This window comes from Solea senegalensis, linkage group LG12, assembly GCF_019176455.1.
Source record: "Solea senegalensis isolate Sse05_10M linkage group LG12, IFAPA_SoseM_1, whole genome shotgun sequence".
Lineage (NCBI taxonomy): Eukaryota > Metazoa > Chordata > Actinopteri > Pleuronectiformes > Soleidae > Solea > Solea senegalensis.
Window position 1 is genome coordinate 10,629,958 of NC_058032.1, and position 16,785 is coordinate 10,646,742.

At 39.8% G+C, this 16,785-nt stretch overlaps 3 protein-coding genes across 3 annotated transcripts; all 3 read right to left on the reverse strand.

The window, feature by feature from the left end:
• Positions 1-814: 814 nt before the first annotated feature.
• LOC122778773 (protocadherin beta-16-like) lies at positions 815-3,392 on the reverse strand. The gene has a single exon (XM_044040871.1). It carries the CDS (start codon positions 3,236-3,238, stop codon positions 815-817), a length of 2,424 nt encoding a protein of 807 aa, XP_043896806.1. The 5' UTR covers positions 3,239-3,392.
• Positions 3,393-4,506: 1,114 nt separating this feature from the next.
• LOC122778069 (protocadherin gamma-A11-like) lies at positions 4,507-7,025 on the reverse strand. Its single transcript, XM_044039634.1, has one exon. The coding sequence runs from the start codon at positions 6,905-6,907 to the stop codon at positions 4,514-4,516; it is 2,394 nt and encodes a 797-aa protein (XP_043895569.1). The 5' UTR covers positions 6,908-7,025; the 3' UTR covers positions 4,507-4,513.
• Positions 7,026-7,920: 895 nt separating this feature from the next.
• On the reverse strand, positions 7,921-10,463 carry LOC122778774 (protocadherin gamma-A11-like). Its single transcript, XM_044040872.1, has one exon. It carries the CDS (start codon positions 10,315-10,317, stop codon positions 7,921-7,923), a length of 2,397 nt encoding a protein of 798 aa, XP_043896807.1. The 5' UTR covers positions 10,318-10,463.
• Between the last annotated feature and the right edge of the window lie 6,322 nt (positions 10,464-16,785).

The following is a 16,785-nucleotide window of genomic DNA, read 5'->3' on the forward strand; positions in this document are numbered from 1 at the left end:
GCACCACGGACAGCGATGAGAGTAGTACTGAAACTATCTACATTAGTGCAAACGTCACAGTAGAAAAAAAAATCGAGAATCAAAATTTAAGGGCGTAGAAAGAACAATATAGATATCAGCAAAATGTCCGTAACTATTAACAGTACAAGTTACTGTCCGAACACAAGCACAATCTGATCACCACGTGACATGATAAGATTCAATTGTTGATACAAAAGTATTAATGTGTCAGCTGCATTTTACCATTGTATCTTGTCATGTGCTGCCAATTTTGACGACAGGTCTATTAAACTAGGCACGTGGTCTATAAACCGGGGTTTATCCCCCTCCAAAAACATCCCTGATCAGTCAATGGGATTTTTACTCAGCATGTCCTGTTGAAATCGAATTTCTGAAGTAGAAATGAAAGCAGAAAAGACTATACTAGTACCATGATTATTATGATGATTATTGATATCTCACCTTAGTGTACAATATTGTATGAGACAAATTTACCATCACGTGTAAAGACTAAACAAACACACCGTACAGTGCACGTGTTTTCATGATGAATCCAAACCATAACTAAACTGTACTATGGTCTTATTTCGTGTCCCAGACCACTGTTGTAACAATCAAGTTCAGTGATGGAGAGGAGAGAAAATTAGTTTTGTGACTAAAGAGAAAGAAAAAACTTAGAAAACTATGTTGAATAACTTGATCATAACGACATATAATGTGAGCTGCTGAGTAAAAAGAAATCAAACTTAGTTCTTCTAGATTTGGCATACACCACCGTTGAAAACGTGAACAACAATCCAAAGATTAGCAAAGATTACATAAAATGTTGACAAGAAGCTTCAAATGCCCCTACCTCGACAGAGTCCTCAAAGTCTTCAAACGGATCAGCAAAGTCACTGGGACTTTTCCTTATAGTCTGGTCAGCAGGCAGTGTGTTGTCATTGTAAGATGTCACAAACTTAAAGTCACTCGTTCGAGAACCTGTTGTCAGGTAGGCGTCGTAATTGTAAGTGCTGCGTAAAGTTCCTGTGCCGTCAACATCTGCGTAATTAGGAGGGAGATAGGCGCTGGGGATGGCGACTGCTCCGTCAAACAACAGTCTGGGCTTTCTCCTGCGACAAAACCTCACACCCAAGATGATGATGATGAAGGTCAAGAAAAAAGTGGACACAGACACGAGGGCGATGATCAGATAAGAGGTCAGTTTGGAATTATTCTCATCAGAAGAAATGTCCTTCAGTTCTGTCACCTCAGCCAAGTTATCAGAAATAATTAAATACATGGAGCAGGTGGCAGAGAGAGAGGGCTGTCCGTTATCTTTCACCGCCACAACAAGGTTCTGTTTCATGCTGTCAGATTCTGAAATGTCTCGCTGTGTCCTGATCTCTCCACTGTGGACACCTATAGTGAAAAGTCCAGGCTCAGTGGATGTAACTATATGATAGGAGAGCCAGGCGTTCTGTCCGGAGTCCGCGTCCACTGCTATCACTTTGGACACCAGAGAGCCTCCGTGTGCAGCTTTGGGGACCAGCTCAGTCATGAAGGAGTTGCCCTCGAGGGCGGGATACAGTATCTGAGGAGAGTTGTCGTTCACATCAGATATGAAAACACTGACGGTCACGTTACTGCTGAGTGGAGGAGAACCGTTGTCTCTGGCCATCACCTGGACTTTAAAGCTCCTCAGCTGTTCATAATCAAACGATCTCACAGCGTGGATCACCCCCGTGTCTCCGTTCACTGACATATAGGAGGACACTGGGGCACCGTTCACCTCACCAGGTAACAGAGAATAAATCACTGTACCGTTTTGTCTCCAGTCGGGGTCTCGAGCAGAAACGGAACATAAAGTGGAGCCAGGTTTGTTATTTTCAGTCACATATGCGCTGTAGGACTGTTCCTCAAACACAGGTGGGTTGTCGTTGATGTCAGCTACGGATAACTGAACAGTTTTAGAGGAGGACAGAGGTGGAGAGCCCTCGTCAGTGGCACTGATTGTAATGTTGTAATCAGACACTAGTTCACGGTCCAATTGTCCTGTGGTCACCAGAGAATAATAGTTTTTAATTGAAGGAACTAATTTAAAAGGGACATTTTGCTGAATTGAGCAGCGGACCTGTTTGTTTTTCTCTGAGTCTCTGTCCTGTACGTTAATGATGCCCACCTCTGTACCAGGTGACACGCTCTCAGGTATGGGGTTAGTCAGTGATTTCAGGTAAATAACTGGAGCGTTATCGTTTATATCGGTAACATCGATAATAACTTTAGCATACGATGTTAGTCCTAGACCATCTTTGGCTTCAACTGTCATTTCAAATGAACTTGTTTCTTCAAAGTCAATTAAAGCAGTTACTGTAATCCTTCCTGTTTTGGGATCAATAGAAAACATATTTATTTCGTCCTCAGACATGTGTCCAAAGTCATATGTCACATCTCCATTTACTCCTTCATCTGCATCAGTAGCACTGACAGTAATCACCACAGTATCAGGAGGAGAGTTTTCAGGCAGACTGGCTTTATAAACGGCCTGGCTAAACACTGGGTCATTATCATTAGCATCTAGCACAGTGACGTGTATGACTACGGTACCTGATCTCTGAGGAGAACCACCATCCAAAGCTGTCAGAAGCAAATTCATCTCTTTTTCTTTCTCTCGATCAAGTTTATTTTCTAATACGAGTTCAACCTTATTACTGTCAACAACAAGTATAAAATGATCGTTCTTTTGTAGGCTGTATCTCTGAATAGTATTTTGACCTATATCTGCGTCATGGGCCTTCTCAATGGAGAAGCGGTTACCCTTTTCAGATGACTCGCTTATCTCCATTTCAATCAAATTCTTTTTGAATTTTGGTGAATTGTCATTTACATCTTGAATATGGAGACTAACACGATGAAGCTCCAACGGGTTTTCTAACACCAGATCTACTTTCAAAACGCACGACGGTTTCTTGCCACAAAGGCTTTCTCTGTCGATTTTCTCCGATGTGATCACATCTCCGGTGTTCAGATTCATTTCACAGTAGCGCTTTTGTGTCCCCTCAAAATCAACACGGGCCTTTCGGGAAGACAGGGTCCTCAAATCAACACCGAGATCCTTCGCTACATTACCAATAACAGAGCCTCGATTCATTTCTTCGGGAATAGAATAACTCAGGTCTCCATGAACGAGCTGCAGCGTCGCAATAAAGCAAACGAGGAAGAAGATCAGATGAACCGCTGATAATCCTTTGTCTCCCATCCTGACAGAAAACGGGTCCTCCGCTTGTCCAATTTCAGTCAAAACGAAACAAGGATGAAATCCAACAAGAGTAAATGATCTAACACTCTACATCAATGCATGCAAAGAAAATGTTCGTGGACACAACATAACCTCTAGAAAAACCATGCAACTGAGTATTGTACTGAGGGTGGAGTGGGAAGTGTACAGTATATTTTCTGTTAACCAACAGCGACACCATGAGTATAGCGACATATTCACACCTGCATGTGTTTTTAATTTTCTTCACAATGGAGGAAGTGGTACTCCCAGCGTTTATGTCAGTCAACAGTTTGACCAGAAAGTGCGACAGCGGAACTAATAACTCAGACAGGCAAACAGTGAAAGGATACACTTATGTCGTTATTTTTTTTAACCCCAAACAATGACAAATTCTTAAATGTCTTCAGTCGTTTTGAATCAAAAGTAACGTTGTTAACAAAGTAAACTTTAGCACCATGGACAGGGAGGGCGTATACTCGGACTTTACATCAAAGTACGACTGTCAAGTATAAAAAAGAAAAAGTATACGTTTCAAAATCACGCATATTTAGTACCTTCAATACATAAAGATCTGCTCCACAAATTTCTATATGCTTCTTGGTAATTGATTGATATTTGTTACTATTTTATCATGATTTCTAACTGATTGTGGATTGGTGGTATACCTTCTGAAGTTGTACAATTTTAACTGAAGTTATTAAAACAGTAGTATTAATAATAACCAGAACAGAGAACAATAATTATAATAATAATAAGAAGAAAAAGATTAAAAGAAAGCTTACGTTAATGTTTTTATCATGTCATATCACCACAGCGAAGGACAAAACAAAAACCCAGCATATCGTGTCATGAAAAGCAGTTCTGAACCATGGACATCAATATGCTCGTGCACAGAGGCATAATCAACCATAGGAGCAGCAGAAAGTCAATTAGATGATAATTTAAAAAAAGATATGTAACGGTGGTGACCCATAAAAACGTCCAACATCAAAATATTTCCATGAAGCCCTTTATCTAGTGCAACAGAACATCACCATATCACCAACTCATTCAATGAAAACTGAAACCATTGTGGAAGAAATTAACATAGAACAGAAATGGGGGAATCGCTACCATCATGGATCCAAGGTTTTACTTTGTGAAATCATATTGAGAAATATAATCAAACAAAAAAAAACACTGACAAACAAGCAAAACACTAAAGAAACCAAGCCTTATGAATCAAAAACGGAACAGAAGACGTGCCAAGTACTTTTAAGCCCCTACCTCAGAGGTCTCAAACTCTTCAAACGGATCAACAAAGTCACTGGGACTTTTCCTCAGAGTCTGGTCAGCAGGCAGTGTGTTGTCATTGTAAGATGTCACAAACTTAAAGTCACTGGTTCTAGAACCTGTTGTCAGGTAGGCGTCATAATTGTAAGTGCTGCGTAAAGTTCCTGTGCCGTCAACATCTGCGTAATTAGGAGGGAGGTAAGCGCTGGGGATGGCGACTGCTCCGTCAAACAACAGTCTGGGCTTTCTCCTGCGACAAAACCTCACACCCATGATAATAATGATGAAGGTCAGGAAAAAAGTGGACACAGAGACGAGGGCGATGATCAAATAAGAAGTCATTTTGGAATTATTCTCATCAGAAGAAATGTCCTTCAGTTCTGTCACCTCAGCCAAGTTATCAGAAATAATTAAATACATGGAGCAGGTGGCAGAGAGAGAGGGCTGTCCGTTATCTTTCACCGCAACAATAAGGTTCTGTTTCATGCTGTCAGATTCTGAAATGTCCCGCTGTGTCCTGATTTCTCCACTGTGGACACCTATAGTGAAAAGTCCAGGTTCAGTGGATGTAACTATATGATAGGACAGCCAGGCGTTCTGTCCGGAGTCCGCGTCCACTGCTATCACTTTGGACACCAGAGAGCCTCCGTGTGCAGCTTTGGGGACCAGCTCAGTCATGAAGGAGTTTGCCTCCAGGGCGGGATACAGTATCTGAGGAGAGTTGTCGTTCACATCAGATATGAAGACACTGACGGTCACGTTACTGCTGAGCGGAGGAGAACCGTTGTCTCTGGCCATCACCTGGACTTTAAAGTTCCTCAACTGTTCATAATCAAACGATCTCACAGCGTGGATCACCCCCGTGTCTCCGTTCACTGATACATAGGAGGACACCGGGGCACCGTTCACCTCACCAGGTAACAGAGAATAAATCACTGTACCGTTTTGTCTCCAGTCGGGGTCTCGAGCAGTAACGGAACATAAAGTGGAGCCAGGTTTGTTATTTTCAGTCACATATGCGCTGTAGGACTGTTCCTCAAACACAGGTGGGTTGTCGTTGATGTCAGCTACAGATAACTGAACAGTTTTAGAAGAGGACAGAGGTGGAGAGCCCTCGTCAGTGGCACTGATTGTAATGTTGTATTCAGACACTAGTTCACGGTCCAGTTGTCCTGTTGTCACTATAGAATAATAGTTTTTAATAGAAGGAACTAACTTAAAAGGGACATTTTGCTGAATGGAGCAGTGGACATTTTGGTTAATGTTCGAATCTTCATCCTGCACGTTAACGATGCCCACCTCTGTACCAGGTGACACGTTCTCAGGTACGGGATTAGTTAGCGATTTCAGGTATATAACTGGAGCGTTATCATTAATATCATGAACATCTATTAAAACTTTAGCATATGACGTTAGTCCTAAACCATCCTTAGCCTTCACTCTCATTTCAAAAGAACTGATTTCTTCAAAGTCAACCTGACCAGTTAATGTGATTACTCCCGTTTTAGAATCGATAGAAAACACATTTATATCATTATCAGACACGTGACCAAACTGATACGTTACATCTCCATTCACGCCTTCATCTGCATCAGTAGCACTGATATTAATCACTACAGTATCAGGAGGAGAGTTTTCAGGCAGACTGGCTTTATAGACTGTCTGGCTAAACACTGGGGCGTTATCATTAGCATCCAGCACAGTGACGTGTATGACTACGGTACCTGATCTCTGAGGAGAACCACCATCCAAAGCAGTCAGAAGCAAATTCATCTCTTTTTGTTTCTCTCGATCAAGCGTATTCTCTAACACAAGTTCAACCTTGTGACTGTCAACAGATAGAATGAAATTATCGTTATTTTGTAGGTTGTAACTTTGCACCGCATTTTGACCTATATCTGCGTCGTGGGCCTCCTCAATGGAGAAACGGTTACCCTTGTCTGCAGACTCGCTTATTTCCATTTCAATCAAATCATCGTTGAATTGCGGGCCGTTGTCGTTTACATCTTGAACATGTAGACTAACACGATGAAGCTCCAAAGGGTTTTCTAACACTAGATCTGCTTTCAAAACGCACGACGGTTTCTTGCCACAAAGGTTTTCTCTGTCAATTCTCTCTGATGTGATCAAATCTCCGGTGTTCACATTCATGTTACCATATCGTTTTCGACTTCCACCAAAATCAACACGGGCCTGTCGGGAAGAAAGTGTCTTCAAATCAATACCGAGATCCTTCGCTATATTTCCAATAACATATCCTCGTTTAGTTTCCTCTGGAATAGAATAACTCAGGTCTCCATGAACGAGATGCAGCATCAGAAAAATGCAAACGAGGAGAAAGACCGGACTAAGGCTTGCGAATCCTTTGTGTCCCATCTTGACACAAAAAGTGTCCTCGGCTTTTGTTCAAATTACTGCCAAGAGTGAAACAACAAATGGATCCAAGTACTCCAACACTACTGTCCCAGGTGCAAAAATAACATGCTCGACGATACAACAGATTATCTCTCGAATAAGGAAACATACACAACCGATAAAATGCAGTAGTGGGTGGAGTGGATAATGTATATTTTCTGTCAGCCAACAGCGACCCCATGAGTGCATTTCCATCTCCACATTCACAATGTTAGGAAATATTCCACAAATGTATTTTTTTTTTTATCCAGCTTTCAGGATGATAACAAATCTCTCACACTGATTTACTACATAGTAAATTAAACCAGGTCTAGTGTATTATAATATTTTGTTATTATTATTATTATTATTATTATTATTATTATTATCCTTAATATAACTACTAGTAGTATTTGTATTATCGTATATGACTTAATAATATGTCATTATCGTAAGTGGGCAGTAGGACGAAAAATAGACATATGTTACACTATTGTTATCTTCACGGTAGTTTGGAATCACCTGTGTCTCCACAAAGACAAGCTGTGTCATAATCTTGACTTCATGACTACAATCAGAATTATCTGTGTCCAATAAAGTGACGCAGGGCAGAAAAGATTAGGCGTGTGATTAAAAGCAGCATTCACCAAATACAATAATAATCATGGACCAAGTCAAAATTAAGTGCAGAGATTTTGTGACATTATGCGAAGACATTGGTGCCTGACAATAACTACTAAATAATTCATCATGAAACTTTGAGGGAAATTGCTAAGGCTTTCTTATATCACTCACAGAACTTATTGAACGTCACTGCGAAAAAGACCCACATAAGGCATCGTTGAGTGTGTTCGGCATGAGGGGGGTTGTACAAACAAATGATTCATGAAACAAATAGTTCACTTTAACATAACACAAAGCGGTTTTGACTGTCTGGCAAATGTATTAAAGAAAACGTGGATATCAAACCAAAACAAACTCGAGTGACGAGGAGTTTAAAAGGCCCCTACCTCAGAGGTCTCAAAGTCTTCAAACGGATCAGCAAAGTCACTCGGACTCTTCCTCAGAGTCTGGTCAGCAGGCAGTGTATTATCATTGTAAGATGTCACAAACTTAAAGTCACTGGTTCTAGAACCTGTTGTCAGGTAGGCGTCATAATTGTAAGTGCTGCGTAAAGTTCCTGTGCCGTCAACGTCTGCGTAATTAGGAGGGAGATAAGCGCTGGGGATGGCGACTGCTCCGTCAAACAACAGTCTGGGCTTTCTCCTGCGACAAAACCTCACACCCATAATGATGATGATGAAGGTCAAGAAAAAAGTGGACACAGACACGAGGGCGATGATCAGATAAGAGGTCAATTTGGAATTCTTCTCATCATAAGCAATGTCCTTCAGTTCTGTCACCTCAGCCAAGTTATCAGAAATAATTAAATACATGGAGCAGGTGGCAGAGAGAGAGGGCTGTCCGTTATCTTTCACCGCCACAATAAGGTTCTGTTTCATGCTGTCAGATTCTGAAATGTCTCGCTGTGTCCTGATCTCTCCACTGTGGACACCAATAGTGAAAAGTCCCGAGTCAGTGGATGTAACTATATGATAGGACAGCCAGGCGTTCTGTCCGGAGTCCGCGTCCACTGCTATCACTTTGGACACCAGAGAGCCTCCGTGTGCAACTTTGGGGACCAGCTCAGTCATGAAGGAGTTGCCCTCGAGGGCTGGATACAGTATCTGAGGAGAGTTGTCGTTCACATCAGATATGAAGACACTGACGGTCACGTTACTGCTGAGTGGAGGAGAACCGTTGTCTCTGGCCATCACCTGGACTTTAAAGCTCCTCAGCTGTTCATAATCAAACGATCTCACAGCGTGGATCACCCCCGTGTCTCCATTCACTGATACATAGGAGGACACCGGGGCACCGTTCACCTCGCCAGGTAACAGAGAATAAATCACTGTACCGTTTTGTCTCCAGTCGGGGTCTCGAGCAGTAACGGAACATAAAGTGGAGCCAGGTTTGTTATTTTCAGTCACATATGCGCTGTAGGACTGTTCCTCAAACACAGGTGGGTTGTCGTTGATGTCAGCTACAGATAACTGAACAGTTTTAGAGGAGGACAGAGGTGGAGAGCCCTCGTCAGTGGCACTGATTGTAATATTGTATTCAGACACTAGTTCACGGTCCAGTTGTCCTGTGGTCACCAGAGAATAATAGTTTTTAATAGAAGGAACTAATTTAAAAGGGACATTTTGCTGAATGGAGCAGTGGACCTGTTTGTTTTTCTCTGAGTCTCTGTCCTGTACGTTAATGATGCCCACCTCTGTACCAGGTGTCACATTCTCAGGTATGGGGTTAGTCAGTGATTTCAGGTAAATAACTGGAGCGTTATCATTTATATCAGTAACATCTACTATAACTTTAGCGTACGATGTTAGTCCTAAACCATCTTTAGCTTCAATTCTCATTTCAAATGAACTTGTTTCTTCAAAGTCAATCAAACCGCTTACTGCAATTCTGCCTTGTTTAGGATCAATAGAAAATAAATGGACATCATCGTCAGACATGTGCCCAAAGTCATATGTCACATCTCCATTTATGCCTTCATCTGCATCAGTAGCACTGACAGTAATCACTACAGTATCAGGAGGAGAGTTTTCAGGCAGACTGGCTTTATAAACGGCCTGGCTGAAAACTGGGGCGTTATCATTAGCATCAAGCACAGTGACGTGTATGACTACGGTACCTGATCTCTGAGGAGAACCACCATCCAAAGCAGTCAGAAGCAAATTCATCTCTTTTTGTTTCTCTCGATCAAGTGTATTCTCCAACACAAGTTCAACCTTGTTACTGTCAACAGTAAGAATAAAATTATCATTCTTTTGTAGGATGTATCTTTGAACATAATTTTGACCTATGTCTGCGTCATGGGCCTCTTCGATGGAGAAGCGGTTACCCTTGTCCGCTGACTCTCTTATTTCCATTTCAATCAAATTCTTTTTGAATTTTGGTGAATTGTCATTTACATCTTGAATATGAAGACTGACACGATGAAGCTCCAGAGGGTTTTCTAACACCAGATCTACTTTCAAAACGCACGACGGTTTCTTGCCACAAAGGCTTTCTCTGTCAATTCTCTCAGATGTGATCAAATCTCCGGTGTTCAGAGTCATGTCACAGTACCGATTTTGTGTTCCCTCGAAATCAACACGGGCCTTTCGGGAAGCTAAAGTCCTCAGATCAACACCGAGATCCTTCGCTATATTTCCGATTACAGATCCACGCTTCATTTCCTCAGGGATAGAATAACTCAGGTCTCCATGAACGATGTTCCGTGTGACAATAAAGAAAGCTAAACAGGAGACCAGACGTAGCGCTGAAAATCCTTTGTTGCCCATCCTCGGAAAAAATAAGTCCAATTTTTAAATGAGTGAATCGCCCAGAAAACGATTATGTTCCAAAACAGAGAGAATAATCCTATATTAGCAAAAACGACGAGAACGGAGTGGAGACAATGCTGTGTGAAATACTAACCGATCTTTATGCAGTAACAGTGGGTGGAGATGTCTGTGCAGTTTTTGTGCTGGCCCACAGCGGCACCATGAGTCGCTTTTTACTCTTTACACCTCCAAGCAACGCGCTTTATCATGCAATGACAAACTACCAGTAGCCTTAAACTTCCTTAACTAACAGTATTTGCCACAAGCGTCAGTTTAAATATTACATTGACACCAATAATCAATTCCCGGAATGTGATATTTTCGTTACCAATACATTTTAATGCCATATAGGCAAACTGCAACGTTACCCCAATAAAACACAATAGAAACTCCTTTACAACACCATGTATGAACTACAACTCCAGCTTCTTCAGTACAAAATAAATCTGAAACATTTTATGATTGTACATTATTATAAATCGTGCATATTTCGTGACAAATATTAACTATGGAGTAAATCAAATTACAAGCAGCATGTATTAAAATGTGTGTGATATATCAGTGGACATACAAAATATTCATATGCAATTGGTCCCCTGAAGAAGACAATCAAATAATCAAATTATTATTACTATTGTGATTGGTAATGTAGCAGCAGTAGTTTTCAGATAATATATCTTGATGATAAGATTAAGTTTCCAATTTTGGTATTTGTTTCAGGAACACGGATAGGGACGACACTATTATAAGTCAGGGCAACAGTAAAAAAGCGTTAAATTGCACAATATTTATTAAGTTGACCTAGTATCACTTAAATTGAATGTTTAGTAACACTGATAAGAAACTCATACTTGAGCTCCATTATATCTGCATAAACTAACGCTGTACACAAAGTGGGTATTTTGTGACATGCATTATCTAAAACAAATTTAATACACCATGTGTTACAATATCAGGGGGGTATATGTTGTTGCCAACCATAGTTTTCATATCAGGAAAGAAGTCTAAATGAGAAAACTACATTTCCCGTTTAGCTGTAGTCATTTCAGGACCATGGACAGGGGCAATATGATGATCACTTCATTGCTTGTTCTACAAAAACAAGACTATTCCAGACTTAACAGCATTAACCATATGTTTCCAAACAACTTAATAATAATTGTATTATATATACATAAATTAACTATATGTGTGGGTTTACAAATAAACAAAATGTGTAAACATAAATGCATCAAGAAGGAAATAAATCACCAGGATGTTGATAAAACAAGTGCATAGATGGCATTTTTAACACAATACTACACTACAAATGCAAAAGTATTATCCTGCTAGGTAGCAGTTGCTATTACATTTCTTAGATATTGTCAAATTATTCTACTGTGCTTCATCTTGGTCACCCATCACACTGCAACATTCACAACAAGCCTGACAGCACTTCAACTTCTCCCTAATGATAATGTATTCACTCAGATGCAACCAATCTCTTATGCTCTACAATATATCGACTGAATATCCAAACTCTAAATGTCAACTGTGAACTCGGATCCAGGATGAAACCAAACTTTTATTAAAAGTATTTGTTCTTAAAGAGTCAAATTGTATCTGTTAAAAACCACATAGGTCATGTCCGTTGTTCACTATTCCAACATCAACTCATTCTCAAAGTCATCCTGCAACAGTCCATTTTCTAGGGTGGATATGACACAAGATTTTGTTGCATAAGGTGTTAAAATATAAGACATTTTCCTCTCCTAAACCAGCAAAAACAATTTACCTGTACAGGAGTTCTGGAAGATGAGCAGTGTAAGGCGCTCTGGGTAAGTCCAGCGTTGTCCACAAGCAAGGGCTTACTCTCAAGAAGTGCAGAAACCTGAAAATGATAACACACCCATTCATTTAGTTTGCATGCAGTTGTTTCTATTGATGTCATGAGAAGCTTGGTTTTGATGTACATTTACAATTTCCAAAATGTTTCATGATAAATTAGACCACTGATGGCTCATTACAGTTTTTCCTCAGTTGCTTGGTACATTTATTGAATCATCCCTGTAAAGCAGGAAGTGCATTTCATGCAAACAGCACCACATAATGGACAACCTGCAAAAGTGCATGAATCACTCAATCCTTTGTTGTTATATCAAAAGTAAACATGTATGTCAAATGTCAATGGCCACAAGTTGCTGTGGTCATGTTGTCAGTATAAAAGCATAGTGTGTGAGTGTTTTTGACATAAACTCTGGATGAGTCTCAACAACATACTGTTACTCATTAGGGTTTGTGGGAAAATAAGAGATTGGACAGGATTCACATTTTTCTCATAGCTGGTCTGTCAACAACAGTATAATAATACTCTAATAATCTGCTAAAAATAAATTCCATATGCTGTACAAATTAAGCGTTATAGTAAAGTATACAGTATTACCACAGTGCACATTGTTGAATTACTGTACATACCTCTTCTCCGTACAACATGTTAATATACACCTGATTCATCAAGATTCTATCATACAAGAAACGTTATGACGTTTGCAATATACAGAAAACAAAACCAGAAATAAAATACGAACATGTCTTAATGACGCACAGTTGATTAAATTATGTGGACAATTAAAGTTGAACATTTTAATTCTGACCTTAAAAATGTACAAAAGTGGAAAAACAAGAGTTAAACAACAGCATTAGTAATGTAAACTAAGCAAGTGAGGATAAAAAAATTGCAAAGCAACTTTCCCTACCGGGTGCCACAATGAGTCAGGGAACTTTTTCAACAAAGTAGCCAATGTAGATGATGTTTGCTTTTCAACCAGAGACTGGTGTTGACAAACATACTGCAACACTTAGGGTTGCCAAATTTGTCACTATGAAATAAGGGACAAAAGGTGACGACTATGGTTTTGTGTGAATATAAAGTGTGTAATGTATTTTTATTATTATTATTATTATTATTATTATGGCAGCTGTTAGTAGAGTTTGTCAGGTATTGTTTCTCATACCTGATGTTTAGTTTTATTGTGGAAGGTAGACCGGAAGTGGCGCTGTTGTTGTTGCCGGTAAGGAAGTGGAATAACAGTGAGAAGTGGCGGACATTTGTGTTCTTCGATTGTTTATTTACGTACAAAGTATGGTTACGTACACACGCTCTTATCTCGGTTACACCGTGTATTATTTTAAGGCATTTTTCATAATGATATCAGTTTTGCAGAGGAATGAAAATAGAAGTGACCCAGAATGTGCACCATCTGTGTGTGGCCAACTGAAAATTCCCTCCGACATAAAGTGCAGAAGACTTTCGTTGAATCACCTACTGACAGGCTTAACACACGTCTTTTTAACTTACCATAATTTGTTGTAGCTGCACAGTCTCTTCTTCTTCGCAGGTTTATCCATTGTAGTTTCATTTGGATGAATTTGCGCGTTTACCGACATTATACTGATCATGTGCGACTGATGCAGGACTCAAGTCGTTTCCGGGCGCGAGGTGGGACGTCACCTGTCATCATCACACTATGATAAGATGATGACAAGGTGTCGTCGATGATTTCCAAGTGTCTTGATCAGCACTGCTGCTGTCGTTGGTTAGATTAGCACGTAGCAGTCAATAAACGGGACAAGAGAGGGCACGTACGGGACAAATACATTAGGCCCAATATACGGGACGTCCCGGCTAATACGGGGCAGTTGGCAACCCTAGCAATACTATACATAGTCTTCATGGTGGTGGTGTTAGCCACGCCGTTTCCTACTACTACAACTTTCCGACGAATTCAAATAAAAGAAAGTTTGCCACCGCGCAGGTGCTGACACGGAATTCCCTCGTTAAACATTTAAATGAGCACACAGAAACACGACTGTCTCTCCACGGGGGGGACCTGTTTGAGACACGGACCGGATGGTAACCTTAATTAATTCCGCCACCTGTTTGAATATTTAGGTATATATTTAAATATTTAGCTGCTCTGTTTATTTGATGTTTACGACTGAGATAACAACATATTCATGTATTAGACCAAAAAGAACACATCTTGACATAGACGAAGCATCCGGTCGTGTCCGGAATATTTTGGTCTCTCCCATTATCATCGGTTTAAGAAAAGGTCCCACCCACCACTGTTTCGAGGGTAGCCATTTACTAAATGTTATGGGCTTGATTTAGCTTAAACATGCTTCCTTTAGGAAACATTATTAGAAAGCACAACAAACGCTATATTTATATAGTTATCTAGCTATATAGTTATCGATGATGCTGGATGAAACAAAGCAGGTTGTTCAACTCCAGGAATGTCTCAAAGAGATTAAGTCCTGGATGACCTGTAACTTTCTACTTTTAAACTCACAAAAAACTGAGGTAAACTATTTTGCCCTAAACAACTTAAAGAACCACATTGTCTCTTTAGATGACACCAACATGGCTTCCAGTTGCTCTGTAAAGAACTTCAGTTATTTTTGACCAGGATATGTAATTTGACTCATACATAAAACTAATTTCGGTAACAGCCTTCTTCCACGTATTATTATTGTTAGTTGTCTCATAACCCATGCTGAAGAGAGAAACACTGAACACTATTTCATCATGGACTATTCTTATATTGTATCAGGCAGTGTAAGAACTTATTACACTGCCTTCACGTTTCCACATGGCAATCCCTTCAACTCCCTGATGTCAAATCAACCATCAATGAAAATGAATATATGAAGAATTTGGAAGCTGAATTAGACTGAACTATGATTGGATGTAATGTATTGATTCTCAATATTATAATTTCACAGGAAAGGGCAGATCAAGTCATATAAACACAGCAATTATAATAAAAGTAATATAATATTTGTGTTTCATTTCTGACGCTTTCATGTGAAAGTTCATCATACATCATGATAATAATGTTTTGCATACTAAAAGCATTCTGTGCTATGATAAATTAACCAGAAGATGGCGCCTTTTGCTTAGCTCCTGCAGATGGAACACACGTTTCAGATTTGACGGTGGTGCAGGCAGTGTACAGCCCGGAACAGCAATCGCACAATGACTTTCAAAAACGAGATTTTTTTCAATATGAATTTCTCGGCGTCTCTCAATTTCATTGGTGAGTGACAACAGTTAAGGCTGCGATACGTCGAGCAGTGGCTTAAACGATATTCCACGTTTTGCACTGAATGCACCACGGTGATTGTCGTCCAACACGATGATGTTACTTATACTCCACACACTGCACCGATGTGCTGCCCTACATTCAAGGCAGTGTTTACATGTGATAGGGGATATTGCAACGCTGACTTTTCTCGTCACAAGGGACGTTAAATCTCTCCCCTTCCTTATTCCAAACGTGTTCGAAACACAGACGTATAAACACGGATAGTATAGCCTGTTTTTAAAGCCATAGTGTTTATCCCAGCAGTAGTCATCGTTGTTTGTGTAGCACATACTGCAGGAAGAGACTGATAAAGCAGAGATGGGTTACAGACAGACAGACAGATACATACATACATACATACATAGATGCATTTATCTGGTCTCATCATAAAAATACATGATCATGATTAAAACCACTATCAGCCTGTACTCTCATATTTAAATTGACTGTTGTTGCCTAATCACTGTAGTCTCATTGGACTAAAACTCACTTTGTTTGTTTGTTTTATTTGCTAGGGGGATTCTCTTTTTATGAAAATTATACTACTATAATCTCTGCCCCAGGGCAGAGCCATTCATACAAGAATTAATCACTAACATCTAACAGTTTTGAGTGGATACATGAACATTTGAAAACCCTTTAAGCAGGGGTCTCAAAGTGGCGGCCAGGGGGCCACATGTGGCCCTCCAATCGATTTAATGTGGCCCTCCAAACAATATCAAGTTGTAACAAGTCATTTCTATATGTTTTTATTTTAAAATGAATAGATTAATTTAGCATAATAAATATGCTTTTTTTATTGTTGCATATTAAAACAACCACTTATATTTTGAAATGATCCAATCCAACTTTATTTGTAAAGCACTTTAAAACAAACACAGTGGACCAAACTGCTGTACAGAATAATGGATAAAAGACAGAAGAAGTGAAACACAGAAAAGCTCACACGAGACAATAGAGTACATATGAAAAAAGGAATTAATTCGGCATATTGATGATATGAGCTCATAACGTCCACCGCAACTGTTACTTTTCCCAAAAAGGTTGGGCTTTTTTTTTTTTACTTGACTGGCCCCCGACTGACCAGAGGAGACAGTCAGTGGCCCACGTCATTTGAGTTTGAGACCCCTGCCTTAAAGGCAGGCACTAAGAGAATGCAGGAATTCATTTTAGAGCTTTAATTTTGACCTTGGAGCAAACCAAGGCCAGAATCATGTTGCTGAACACAAATTATTATTATTATTATTATTATTATTATTATTATTAGTATTATTATTATTAGATGATTTTTTTTAAT